General features: G+C 44.3%; 1 protein-coding gene across 8 annotated transcripts in view; it reads left to right on the forward strand.

The window, feature by feature from the left end:
- stxbp5a (syntaxin binding protein 5a (tomosyn)) overlaps positions 1-13,975 on the forward strand; it is an 82,646-nt gene that overhangs the window by 36,136 nt on the left and 32,535 nt on the right. For 5 of the 8 annotated variants that reach the window (XM_052052881.1, XM_052052883.1, XM_052052882.1 and 2 more), the window contains 18 exons: positions 431-509; positions 1,305-1,459; positions 2,483-2,555; positions 2,632-2,779; positions 4,309-4,376; positions 4,766-4,806; positions 5,081-5,301; positions 6,243-6,412; positions 6,486-6,611; positions 7,205-7,356; positions 8,471-8,533; positions 9,452-9,505; positions 11,228-11,277; positions 12,231-12,513; positions 12,609-12,978; positions 13,053-13,218; positions 13,515-13,626; positions 13,693-13,913. In XM_052052881.1, coding sequence (XP_051908841.1) covers positions 431-509; positions 1,305-1,459; positions 2,483-2,555; positions 2,632-2,779; positions 4,309-4,376; positions 4,766-4,806; positions 5,081-5,301; positions 6,243-6,412; positions 6,486-6,611; positions 7,205-7,356; positions 8,471-8,533; positions 9,452-9,505; positions 11,228-11,277; positions 12,231-12,513; positions 12,609-12,978; positions 13,053-13,218; positions 13,515-13,626; positions 13,693-13,913 — 2,552 coding nt within the window. Of the gene's footprint in view, positions 1-430; positions 510-1,304; positions 1,460-2,482; positions 2,556-2,631; positions 2,780-4,308; positions 4,377-4,765; positions 4,807-5,080; positions 5,302-6,242; positions 6,413-6,485; positions 6,612-7,204; positions 7,357-8,470; positions 8,534-9,451; positions 9,506-11,227; positions 11,279-12,230; positions 12,514-12,608; positions 12,979-13,052; positions 13,219-13,514; positions 13,627-13,692; positions 13,914-13,975 lie in introns of those variants that run through there. The other 3 variants (XM_052052885.1, XM_052052889.1, XM_052052886.1) reach the window with 3 other exon arrangements.

Raw genomic sequence — 13,975 nt, forward strand, 5'->3', positions numbered from 1 at the left:
TTAGCCCTCGGATCACTTTTGACACGTTCAAGGGCCTACAAGAAACTGACGCTCGGTGTGTTGTGGAAAGGATTTTAGCCCTGTGTCGTTTATTTTATTTTTTTAATTTCTCGTCTGACGCTGGTTGTATAATGACTTTGGTATTTAATGCGCAATTATGCAAATTCCTTTGACGAGTTTAAGCCAGGCTTAGACATTCTTTAATTATGACTCACTGTAGAATTAGTTTGGAAACACGCCGTTTTATTGACTATTGTTATTATTATTACGACCTTTTAATCGTTTCTGTAATTAACATTTCATCACTTGTGGTTTTTTTTTTATCAACTAGTATGCGGCATGATTTGGATAAACAAGAGCATCGGATGGCGTGAACTGAAGTTTTTGTTTGTTTGTTGTTGTTTTCTTTTTTTTTCCTATTCTATTTCAGGCAAACAGCCCAAGGATGGCAAGAAGCCAGAGCCGTGTAAACCCATTCTCAAAGTGGAATACAAAACTACCAGGATTGGGTAAGGGTGGCGTTTGGTTTGAATTCATTATCCGTTTTTATCAGTATATATATATATATATATATATATATATATATATATATATATATATATATATATATATATATATATATATATATATATATTGCTCGGGTGGTTTCGCAGAAAATCCTGCAATTTTATGAGACTAAATTGATATTTGACGAGAATCGTGAGAATTTGTAGGTACACTTTTCCTTGGAAGAAAAAATATTGTATATAATTATTCGATGGCATCTTTTTTTCCAAAATTGACTATTTACAGTCTCAATAATTGATAACTACTAACTATGCTGCGGGCGGCCCGGTAGTCCAGTGGTTAGCACGTCGGCTTCACAGTGCAGAGGTACCGGGTTCGATTCCAGCTCCGGCCTCCCCGTGTGGAGTTTGCATGTTCTCCCCGGGCCTGCGTGGGTTTTCTCCGGGTGCTCCGGTTTCCTCCCACATTCCAAAAATATGCATGGCAGGCGGATTGAACACTCTAAATTGTCCCTAGGTGTGAGTGTGAGTGCGAATGGTTGTTCGTCTCTGTGTGCCCTGCGATTGGCTGGCAACCGATTCAGGGTGTCCCCCGCCTACTGCCCGGAGACAGCTGGGATAGGCTCCAGCACCCCCCGCGACCCTCGTGAGGATCAAGCGGTTAGGAAGATGAATGAATGAATAACTATGCTGCTGTTTTGGTGAGCAAACAGGGTTCACTTGGGCTCACCTCTTTACTGTTTGATATTGGTCTATAAATTGAGATACGTTTATTTTTCTTGGTTTGCGTTTCCCCAGGGAGCCCTTCATCATTCTGTCCGGCGGTCTGTCCTACGACACGGCGGGCCGGCGGCCGTGCCTGACGGTAATGCACGGCAAGAGCACGGCCGTCCTGGAGATGGACTACCCTATCGTAGACTTCCTCACCCTGTGCGAGACGCCGTACCCTAATGGTGAGTCGGCGCATTGCTCCCGCCGCTTCGACGCCGCTTTCCACGTCTGTTCTTTAATTACGCTCGCGCCGTGGTAATAAATCTGAAATTTCCCAAGGGTACGTATGGAAATTGCATCCTCACGTCGTCTTCGTTTGCGCACAATATCCCCGACGTCTGAATGGAATTAGCATATTTTCCACATGTTGAGGAGCTGAAACAAGTGGATGTGAATGCAGCGTAATCTGCCGCGGAAGAGCCTTCATTTGGCACACACACACACAGCTGCGGGGACGGATTAGCCGGTGCATTATGTAACAGCGGCGACTTCATTATGTCACTGGCAGCCAGCTGATCTCATCTGGTAATAGACATCACTGAGGATTATTACATTGTATGCATCTGTGTATCTGACTGCCGCCTTGACTGATGTGCTCAAGTGCGGAGAAGACATAAATGTACCAGAAGAGACAATCAACTGAAGATTATGCTTTTTTTCCCACCCATTTGCACAAATGTTTCTAGTGAGACCTCGGCTGTAACTCATAAGTTTGCGTATGATATCGCTGTAGGGAACCAAATAGGTCTGTTCACACAATTTGTGAAACAAAGCGAGCCTGCTAAGTTTTTTTTTCCTCACTCCCATTTGAATTTTATTGTTAAATCGACACATATAACAAACCAAGTTCATTAGCTGGATGCTAATGTATAATGTGAAACACCATTGACCGGCTAATGGAAATTAGCCTAAATGCTATTAGAAATCTTCAAACATTCTGTGATCACTTGTAACCAAAAACAGACTTAGAACACCAAGGTGCTGATGTCATTCGTTAACCCATCGATGGTATTTTCCATTGTTAGTTTGCATTAAGCTCAACGGGTTTGTGAACTGAAGCTGAAATGATGTGGCTGTTTTAAAGACACAGGATGTAATTCTCTTTGTCATATGTTTAGTTTGACATTGAACTTAAGCACAGAGTAGCGATGAAAACCTGAAAGCTACTTTTTTTTCCAAGAATTGTCTAATTTTGGATCTTACAGACTTTCAGGAACCATACGCTGTAGTGGTCCTTCTGGAGAAGGACTTAGTGGTGATCGACCTTGCACAAAACGGGTGAGTGCTTCCCCCAACGGAACATCCACAACTGAGGCATTCCAACTAAGGACGTGCTGTCGCTCCTCTCGAACAGTTACCCCATTTTCGAAAACCCCTACCCGCTGACCATCCACGAGTCCCCGGTGACTTGCTGCGAGTACTTCGCCGACTGCCCCGTGGACCTCATACCAGCACTTTACTCGGTTGGCTCGCGACAGAAGCGTCAGGGCTACAGCAAAAAGGTACTGTGAGCATTCTGAACTGTGAAAAAAAACACCAAGTCTACTCAATTTTTATGACTGATTAAACATGGCGTTGGTCGAGATTCCAGGCAAAACAGCAAAAAGCTGCTAACGTTTTTTAATTTTTTCTATCGCAAAATTTGGAGGAGACACTTGACTTTATTTGATTTTGACTCTGCTTTTTAAAATTCACTAGTTTTCGAGCAAGTTTGTGCATTTTTATTTGTTTTGGTTGTTGAAATGCTTGATTTTAGTCAATTTTTTTGTTTTAGTATTAGTTTTTTATGGAGGGGGATTTGTCAAGGGCAAAATAATAAAAGGTCATCAAGTAATGTGTAATACAGTAAACTAAACTGAAATTCAAACAACGTTTTGAGCTTCAATATAAAATGTAAAAAAAACATTTAAAATCAAGCCCACCATTTCATAAATGCTATTAACTGACAAAGATGAAAACAAAGGAAATTTTCACTATAATTATAGTTAGTTTTAGTTTTATGAACACAAGGTATCATTTCAGTTACTTTATATTTTGTTTGTTCATACTTAATTTCATTCATGAAAAAGTTATTTCAGTCTTATTTTATTTCCTTTTAGTTTTTTTAATTCTGATAACATTGGCCACCGCTCGTACTATTTTTTTTTCCGTAACCAAAACCCAAAATATTTTCATAATTTGAAAGCAGATCCATTATTTTATGCTTTTACTACTTTTGTTTTACCAACTAATAGTAACAGAAACAACAAACTGCAAAAGACAAGACGATTTGGCTATTCTGATGATATTTTATCACTCTCGTCATTCCCTCAATAGAGTGACTCAGATGCAAAGGAGACAACTTTTATCGTGGAAGGCAGATAAATACGCCGTTTGGTGCCAGTCACAATAAAATGCTGAAGGCGCTCCTCTTTGTCCATTAATGAGGCGGAACAGAACAATGGCATCGCGGTTGTATTTTTTTATTTGACTTGCACTGGCTGACGGTGTTATAAAGGTGACAAACAAAATGAGACAGTGCAAATCATACCTCCAGTGACATCAATGGCTTGATTAGTTGCTTCTGGTGCGAAGACCAGTGTCAGCATGCTGTTAGCATTTCATCACTTCAGCACAAGGGCATGATGTATCAGTACATAATACCCAATGACTTCATTATACTGGCTCATAATTCCTACCCTGAAACAACTTCCAGTGTCGAAGGTTAGTAGGAATCAGGCGGCTAGTTTTCTCAAATGAATTTGGCCACTAATATTTTAGCTCACCCCCTGCTCTTAAAATATCTTATTGACCTGCCGCGGCACATTTTGTATGCTTGTATTGTCACCTCGCTATGTTAGCCTTTTAGCCACTCTCACTGAAAGGAAGGATCGGGGGTGTGATTCACACCCAAAGAACACCGTGAGTCATCTCGGTGGCCTTTTGTACGTGTTGACAGCCAGTGTGGAGGCGCGCGCCACACAACGTTGATTCAACGCTTCTATTGATATGTCATTGATGCTAATGTGACATGTGTGTTTCTGGGTTCCAGGAGTGGCCTATCAGTGGAGGTAATTGGGGTCAAGGCACGCAGAGCTACCCGGAGATCATCATCACTGGGTAAGATAACCGCGTTGCTAGTCACACTCGCACACGCACATTCTGTATTCTTGTCCAGTTCGGTCTTGCAAGAGTGTGCCACTGCTTGCGGAACGAATGTTCAGCTCCCCAATGCACTGGGACAAATTGGCGAGGAAACAAGAACCACTGAGTGAAAAAGAAAAAAAAAGCAGTACAAGGAATACGATTGTCATGTCTATACTATATATGATCAACTTCAGCACACAGAGCGCTTGTAAATAATGTATTTATTCCATTTCAGTCTTTCCTGCCAGACCGGTGCGATAATATAATATACAGAATACATATATATTATGGATTAGTCACAAAAAAAGGTGACTCCTTTTTTTATTTACTGTCCTCCTCTCTTTAAATTCTCACTCTTGTAGGCATGCTGATGGAACGGTGAAGTTTTGGGATGCCTCTGCAAGTGAGCTCTGTTTTTTTATTCATTAGAAATGGAATAGTCAAGAACACATTTGTATTAGAAGAAACATTATTTATGGTTAAAATGTGTAGATAAAATGTATTTGCGTATAAAAGTAAAAATGTCCATTATTGACAATCGTAAATACCTATTTTGATAACTTGGCACAACATGGGAAAAAAACCCCCCCACAAAATATTTGCGCTCTGGAACTTCCCGCAAGTCTTGTTGTGTTGTGATGTGTGCTGACACTGACCTGACTCTCTGTTTGCCTCAGTAATGCTCCAGGTGCTCTACAAGCTGAAAACGGCCAAGGTGTTTGACAGGAGTCGCTCCAAAGAGGACAAGGGCAGCGCCGAGGCGTCCGACGAGGACCCTTTCGCCATCCAGCTGATGGCCTGGTGCGCCGAGAGTCGCATGCTGTGCGTGGCCGGCGTGTCGGCCAACATCATCGTCTACCGTTTCAGTAAACTGGAGGTCACCACGGAGGTGGTTCAGGTAAGGGGAGCTGGTGAGGGTCCTTCTTGTTATTTCAAAACTATCTGCAGGGAATTCATCGCATCACACACAGTGTTCAGAATGATTCACTCAATCCTAATTGTAGGCATTTTTATTGAGTGGAATATTAATTCACTTATTGGTCAAATGAAAAATAATGTTAACAGTACAAAATGGCTAATTCACTATATAGACTACTATATAGTGGCTAGGTAGCAATTCCCAACTCAGCCAGACACACACACACACACACACACACACACATTGAAAGTGGATGACAGTATGGTTGCCATGCCAACAGACGGAGCAGTGAGGAGGCAAAGCGAGATAATCATTATGATCTGCCTTGATTGCGATGTATGGGGGCGTGCTGAATCACTGTTCAGCAACTTAAAGCCAAGTGCTGTTTAATCTTGTGCGGCCTCGCGCTGGTTTTCACCGCGCCTGGCTAGCCGTCGACACACTGTATGTTTGCGCCACGTTTTTCAATCGAGAACATGCTCACTTGTCAATCAGAAGGATGTGAGGGGATACCAATGTGCTAACTTCCTGCCAGGTGATTTGGATGATTTGGATTTTGCTCGCACCTGTTTTTTTTTTTTTTGCTTTCTCACTTTTTGTGTTGGTAATTAGCAAGCAAACATGAAAGTTCATTTGTTGATTACCGGTACTTTGCAGGTGCTTTTGCATCTCCGGACGCACATCCGCTCACACTCCTGCAAGAAACACACACACACAGAAAAAAAAACAACAGGAGAATCAAAATGTCTATTGGAGTGAAGTAAAAAAATGGGGCAAAAGCTTTCTTTACATTCTAATAAATGAAGTCACCACTGTATGTTTCTTTAAAGAAGAGTATCCTAAATGAGATGAAATCAATTTTGTTGGGCATCATACGGCCTATGGCCCACTCAGGAATATACACCTTTATTACTTTTTAGCTGCTCGAGGTGCGAATGCAGTATGAACTGAACGACATTGAATCCCCTGAGGGCGGAGTTGGGGAGCACACGTCGGCGCACCCCAACCTGGGTGCTTCTCCGAGCGGGCCGTCTTCACATCCCAACACCAGCAGCAACAACTCTGACGGAAGCAACACGCCTTGCCTCAAGTAAGTCATCGGGACTCCTTGGCTTCAACTCCCACGTCCCTTGCCATTTATTATTTTGACTTTTTTTTTCCAGGGTGCGTAGTACTCCACTAAAGCAGTCTGCTGGTTACCAGGTGGACTTGGTGGTCCAGTTGGTGTGGGTGAGCGGGGAACCCCCTCAGCAGATTACAAGCCTGGCACTCAATTCTTCCTACGGCCTGTAAGTCAGCGCATCCTGTTTAACAGCAACACTCGTGTGGTGATGATTTACCCGAGCCGTGATCAGATAAGACCTCGGTGAAGCAGCAACTACAGTCGGTAGCTAGCTACCTAGGTAGCTACCTATTTATTTAGCTAGCTGTATGTGCATTTACCTAAGGTCCACAATGAAGCGCTCTAAAGCAGCCAATTTTTTAAAAAAGTGTCTTCCGCCTTAATCTGCGTGAGGTGCATGCACTCACAGCCGACAATGAGGCACTCAAGTTTTTATCTGGTGCGTTTATGGTGGTGTTTTAGTCACACCCAAAAAAGTAGGAAAACTGGAATTGTGAAAATGGATTATGACTGTATCTCCACAACAGATTAGGAGCCGTTATTTTCAAACAAAATAAACGTATTCAGAAACAAATATCTGAATTTACGTTACATGATGTTTAAAAAGTCCTCATTTATATTTCCTGTTTTGTATTCTTATGAGGCATGGGGTAGCCTTGGGGATAGAATACACCGTGCCATTAGTGTAAACGAGGGATGGAGAACCTGTACCTCTTTAAAAAAAAATTGTCCGTTTGTATGTGAACCTTCCTTTTGCAGAGTGGTGTTTGGCAACATTAACGGTGTCGCAGTCGTGGACTATATCCAGAAGACAGTGGTGTTGAACCTTGGGACGCTGGAACTGTACGGGTCCAATGATCCATACCAGAGACAACCACGTTCGCCTAGAAGGTCTCGACAGCCCTCTGGAGGTAACTTGTTTTTCATCCTTTTGTTTTGAATAAAGCAACCACATGTCCTTTAGCTTAATGCTAACACATAATTGGAAACTCAACAAGCGGGCAATAAATCACTTCTGTGTAGCAGGATTTATATCCTTCCAGAAATGGATATTTCAAAACCAACGATTGAGAAACACTAATAAACATATCAATAATCACAGACATATATTCTTTATCCTCTGTGAAGAATGACTCATATTACTGCCTTGCTGAGGAGCTGATGCGGTCTTCGTGTACATTAGAGCAGTCGAAAGTCAGTTTTATATTGCCCACAGGTAACCCAAGCGCAGACAATAGAAGGACCATACATTCTATTTATATCACTACTATATAGTCCGGAGATTCAATACGTCATATGGTACCAATACCCAGCAAAATAGCTTGTTTGCTGCAAATAGAAGTCTGAAGTTTTAGCAATGGACACACTGCCACCTTGTGTTGGACAGTCAGAGTGCACTTTAAGTTTGACGGATGAAGTGCTAACGTGTGTACACCCTTGCGGAAAACCCAAGGCCGCGTGCGCACACACGCGTGTACAGAGCATCTGGTGTCAAGCAGTGGGCTGGCACCTGTCGCAGCTTGGCATTCGCAAGCAGTAATCAGACGTCCAGCTGCGCTTCCCCGTGCCAACACGCTGCCGCCTGCTTGGCCTTCTGCTTCACTGGATCAGCAACACACACATAAGGATAAAGACTTCCTCGAGTACAAACCCAAACTGAACGATTTTGACAGATAATTTTGCCTTTTTTTGTTTGACCTCTTCCCTCATTATTGCGAACTCACGGAAGTGCAAAGGAACTATATTGAAATGATTTGAGGATATTTATTCAGGCCAAAGTAATGCTTCGTCACCATCTTTTGGAATCCATAGATAACCACAAGTATACTTTTTTTGTATCACGATTAATTCATCGTGGCACTTTCTGGTGTTGGCCACAGGGGGCAGTAGACAACCCTCAATGCAAACAAAGACTTTCGCAGCTACTGTAACTGAGTAAACTGCAATGATATTCGTTGTTTTTCGTTAAGGAGGAAGAATATATGCTTGAAGCGTGATTGCTGACTGGCGTGTTCTCTGTTTCAGGGCTGTGCGACATCAATGAGGGTTCGGCCACCTCGGAGGATCGCTGCAAGTCTCCCACTTCAGGTAGCATGTCCTTTAATTTTCCAAATGCTCATGTTGATGAAAATTGTCTGAAGATGGAGGCTCATGTTAGAAATATGCATTTTTTTTAAACTGTGGCTCACAAAACTGGAACTTTATATTCACACCACCCCCGACCATAAAATTGTCATTCTATCCCACAAATTTAACACTCGGGTTTAATATTGCCCGGTTAAGGCTTTTTGTGACCGATTCCATTTTCGTTTGCATTTTATGTTTTCCTCCTCGAATATGCAGAGCTCAATAGACAGGAATAAATGGTTTTCATGGCTTTTGCTAAACCGTGCGATAGACTGGAACCGCAGAGATCCGGTCGAGCTCATGCAAAGCGATGAAATAATTATGACAACGTCTTATGCTGGAGAGACCGATTAAACTATTCAGAGCATTTCAGTCACACATGCACGGCGATAAACTGGGGAAAAAACATCAATGCTTTATAATATTCTTTGCTAAAATTTTGCCCAGATGCAAAAAAAAAACATTAGATTTTAAAAAGGTTAAAAGAAGGTCAGAGAAGAAGCATGGTCCAGCATTATAAAGGTCACAGTGCGGTCATCATAAAACCAAAACCTTTCATATAAAAATTCATGGAATGTGTTGTAATGATAACTTTTCAGGCCGAGTGTTGAATGCCGCTCGTGCCTGGGAGGTGAGTTGCTTTCCGTCGAGTCCTGATGATTAAGCCATATTGTTCTCAGCAGCCAGGACAGACTATAAAGTGGTCTTATAAAAAGGACCTGAATTGCAAAAACGTAAACAAATATGAATATAGAAATTTGACCCGAAGGCCAAAAACCCTGAACCATTGTGTGAGTGGTGTAGCTTCACAAAACACCATCGAAAAGGTCAAACTTAATGTCTAACTTTCAACTTCTCCTTCCTTGAACCTCCCCGAAGTTTTGATGCCAAACAGCAATCTCCAGCAGTTCTACAATGGAGGTGGGAGAGGAGGTAAGCTTGGCCAAAGACTTTCCGAAGAGGGTACGAAAAAATTCCGCATTGGTCCCCCCCTTACCCCCCCTCACCCACCAACCCTCCTCTTGTCTCTGTCCTCCATGTCACCAGAATGGAAATGGATTAGCTTGAACTAACGCTAGCTAAAGTTTGGGATAGCCTCTGTTCCCATGGTGTTTGTTGTATCCCGCTCGGTGGCGGTTCCCCGTTAGCATTGCATGCTACTTGTATGTAGCACGAGCGTCGAGCATCTGCGTCTGTGACGTGTGTACCCCTTTGCGTGCTCCACACACTTATTTGCATTATTTTATATTCATCTTTATCTTTTATTTCGTTTTTATAAGGAATATTGCGTCACCAGAACGGAAATTGATTAGTTTGAACTAACGCTAGCTAAAGTTTGGGATAGCCTCTGTTCCCATGGTGTTTGTTGTATCCCGCTGGGTGGCGGCTCCCCGTTAGCATTGCATGCTACTTGTATGTAGCACGAGCGTCGAGCATCTGCGTCTGTGACGTGTGTACCCCCTTGCGTGCTCCACACACTTATTTGTATACTTATCTTATACACTTATTTTATATTCATCTTTATCTTTTATTTCGTTTTTATAAGGAATATTACACAGATTTTTTTGTTGAACAATTGTATGACTATTAGTAGTATTTATTGCGTATACACTTTCATGACTATTATCAGGATTGTTATTATAAATTCATTGTATTTATGATGCTGATTTTTATTATTATTGTGACGAGTAATAGTACCGGTACTTGTAATGGTCAAAGCACCACCTCCTTTTTTTTAACCATTTCTTTAGTTGAGTGGAGCAGTGATTTTAATAAAGAAATGCAAGGACTGTGTTGTATTGAGAACCCAATAAGTTTTCTTTTCTCATTGTTTTGCAATTTTGAAATTGGACCATTTCAAGCTGAATTTCACTTCCACTCACAAACACAGCAATGTATTGAGTATTATATTTAGGTGACAGCTCATTTGCGCTAGCCTCGCACTTCCCTAATGTGAAGGAAATCGGCGTCGATGTTAGGCTATAAACTTCAAACCATCTGCCACTTTAACACATACAAAACTGAGAACAATACTCACAGGCGGGTATTCTCTCTCCACTGTGGGAGCAATGACTATTACTCGAGCTCAGATGAATGGGACAAGCCAAACGTTGCAAGAGCGACTGTTGGGGACCTTCTCTGCTTTTTCCTCCTTGCTCTTAACTCATTCACTCCCAAAGACGTTTTTAAACGTATTTTCAGAATTGGTCCAGAATTGGCTGGCACTGAATGAGTTAATTACGCCGCATTCCTCAGCGCTGCCTGGCATGTTGCCTTAAAAAACAAACCAAAAAAAAAAAACAATCGCTTACAAATCTATCTAGCTGGGGCATCTTTGCATCTGTAATACAGATTACTTGATTGACACGTACACAAAAACAGTGTAGCTCTTGTGCCCTGTGTGTTTCCATGTGTTGTCCGGGCAACCCCCCCCCGGTGCATGCTGCTGCGGCATGACCACCTTGACTTGCCGACTGCTCTGGCGACTTCTTCATCCGTTGGGGCAGCGGTTTCAGGCCTCTTTTCTTTTTGTTCCCCCGTCTTCTCACGGCATGCCCGCGCTCAAGGAGGGTCGCGCTCCGGGCGCTTCTGCATGGCATCGTGCGTGAGCTTGGATGTGTGTTTTTGTAAAGAGGGATGTTCTCTTTTTTCCAGCAAAGATGTCACGGAAATTAAGCTTGCCTACTGAGCTAAAGCCAGACTTGGGTAAGCCTTGACTCCGTGTATCCAAAGCAACTTGTATGACATGCAATGTAGTCTGGCCTCCAAATTGAGGCGGATGAAATATGATGTACAGTATGTGGGCGCTCCCACTTATTTGACCGTGGTGGGGGTGGTCCGCTAGTGTGGGAATCAGTGGCGCCAAGCTTAAGTCCGCACCCTCTATAACGCTCTTCTTCTGCTTTCTATGCTGCCTTTCTACACGTGCTGTGTTTTAATAGCATCTCTGAAGAATCAGATTTATTGATCCTCATTTTTAGGACGGTGCCCTTTTATGACTATTTCCTGCCAGATGTGAGTTCAGACTGAGAAATGCTGACATAATATCGCCGAGACCATCGGTCGGCTTTAAGTTCTTGCGAGAAGGAACACATGCGGCAAAATCACTTTGCTGTGCTTTGCTTTTATACCTGCGGTGAAAGTCAAACAAATGCTGTGCTCTATCTGACCCCCCGTTGTTTTCCCTCTTCTCCCAACAAGATGCTCTTGTCTGACCTTATCCGATGATTTCTTGAAATCACCCCCCCCCAAAAAAAATTCTCGTTCCATGAGCCACCGATGAGCCGATTTGCCACCGAGCAGGTGAACGAACCCATTGGTCTCGCAATTATCAACCGTTGTGGGACCACCCGCAGGGAATGCACCTTGCAGAACCTTGCATAGGGGGGGGGACTCAGCAACTCAAATTTAGAAGTGAAGAACCTTTATCAACAGCGACAAAGTGTCCAGTTTCCACCATTGAACTTGCGGAAGAAGTAGAAACCTGCCACAATAGCATAGAGTCACTCATGCACCCCCCGATCCCCCCCCCCCCCCCCCCAAAAATAAATAAATAATCAAATGAGTGTACTCCAAACTTTTAGCATCTGCATTTTCAGCTGTTCTGTCCATGTATGCAGTGCTGGTTCTTTACTTCCCTCTGTTGTTTCCTCTCACTGTCCTCTTGTCTGTATGCCCGCCGCGGGGTGCCAACCCACTAGACCACCGGGACAATTCCTTCAGCCGCTCGCGCTCCTCCAGCGTCACCAGCATCGACAAGGAGGCCAAAGAAGCCGTCCTCTCGTTCCAATTCTGCGACAGCTACACCCGCAAGGGGGACGGCGCCTCGGCGCCGTGCCTGTTTGTGGGCACCTCGCAGGGCACTGTGCTGGCTCTGGCCCTTACGCTGCCACCTCCTGGAGAACAGAGGCAACTGCAGCCTGTTATCCTTTCAACCACAGGTGATTGCCTTTTGAGCGGGATTTACTGAATGCTGCCGTTTGCTCTTGTTAGCCCGAACCACTTGTAATTGTCGTCCCTCCCCGGTATCGGTCAGGCATGTTGATTCGATTGAAGGGAAGCATCTTGCGGTTGGCTTTCCTGGACGCGGCCGGTTCCGTCTTACCCCCCTCGTACGACCCTTGGTTCGAACCCAACATCTCTGCGGACGGCGAAGAACGGGAGAAGGTCCGCAAGCGTCGGCCCGTGTCGGTTTCGCCGTCCAGCTCGCAGGATCTTAACGAGAGCCACTACGCCGTGATGTGCTCAGAGAAGCAGGCCAAGGTCCTTTCGCTGCCCAGCCAGACGTGCATCCACAAGCACAGTATCACGGAGGCCTCCTTCGTTTTACGTGCCGACGTGGTCCAGATGAGCCAAGGCGTGTGTCTGGCCTGCTTCTGCGCTAACGGTCATATCATGGCTCTTAGGTGAGACGCATTTGAGGTAGCGGACGACGGGCAACAGGACTTAGAACTTTCTCTCTTTCTACTCCTTTATCCAGTCTACCGGGACTGAGACCCCTCATGGATGTAAACTACCTGCCTCTAACGGACATGAGGATAGCCAGGACCTTCTGCTTCACAAACTTGGGTCAGGCCATGTACCTTTGTTCCCCCACTGAAGTCCAGAGGATCACGTACAGCCAGGACACCTGTGAGAACCTACAGGTCAGTGACCAAAACATGTGCAACATACAGGCCTTTTGTTTCGAAAAGATGCTAGCTTCATGATATTTCGCTCATGAAAAGGATTTGATTCCACCGAGGCCGTGGGGTCACTTTGCGGTGAGGCAGGAAGGAGAAGTCAAGAAAGCTTTTAGACGTATTTTTTATTAGCAATGGACAACCTGAGCATAGCCTTTCGGCGATTCAAAAGTGTTTGTAATTCCCAAATAAACGATGGATGCTCACCAGAACACACTACATGCAGTTATATGAACAGTTTGTGCTCGTAATTGTTTCAGGAAATGCTTGGTGAATTGTTTACACCAGTGGAGACACCGGAGGCCCCCAACAGGGGCTTCTTCAAGGGGCTCTTTGGGGGTGGAGCACAGTCACTGGACAGAGAAGAGCTATGTACGTCGCACGAGCGCTAACGTGTTTTTGATTGTGAGTCGTATGCTAACGCTAATTCTAACTTAGTCGGCGAAGAAGTTGCCGGACGAGCATCCCGCAGCCTGGCCCAGCACATCCCGGGCCCGGGCGGCATCGAGGGCATGAAGGGGGCAGCATCCGGCGTGGTGGGTGATCTGGCCCGCGCCCGGATAGCGCTGGACGAGCGAGGGCAGAAGCTAGGCGAGCTGGAGGAGAGGACGGCCGCCATGATGGCCAGCGCCGACTCCTTTTCCAAGCATGCCCATGAGGTAACAAATATTGCGTCAAGCTTGAATGTTAATTACTGACATGGACACACCACCTTTTTTTT

Source organism: Hippocampus zosterae, chromosome 19 (assembly GCF_025434085.1).
Source record: "Hippocampus zosterae strain Florida chromosome 19, ASM2543408v3, whole genome shotgun sequence".
Classification (NCBI taxonomy): domain Eukaryota; kingdom Metazoa; phylum Chordata; class Actinopteri; order Syngnathiformes; family Syngnathidae; genus Hippocampus; species Hippocampus zosterae.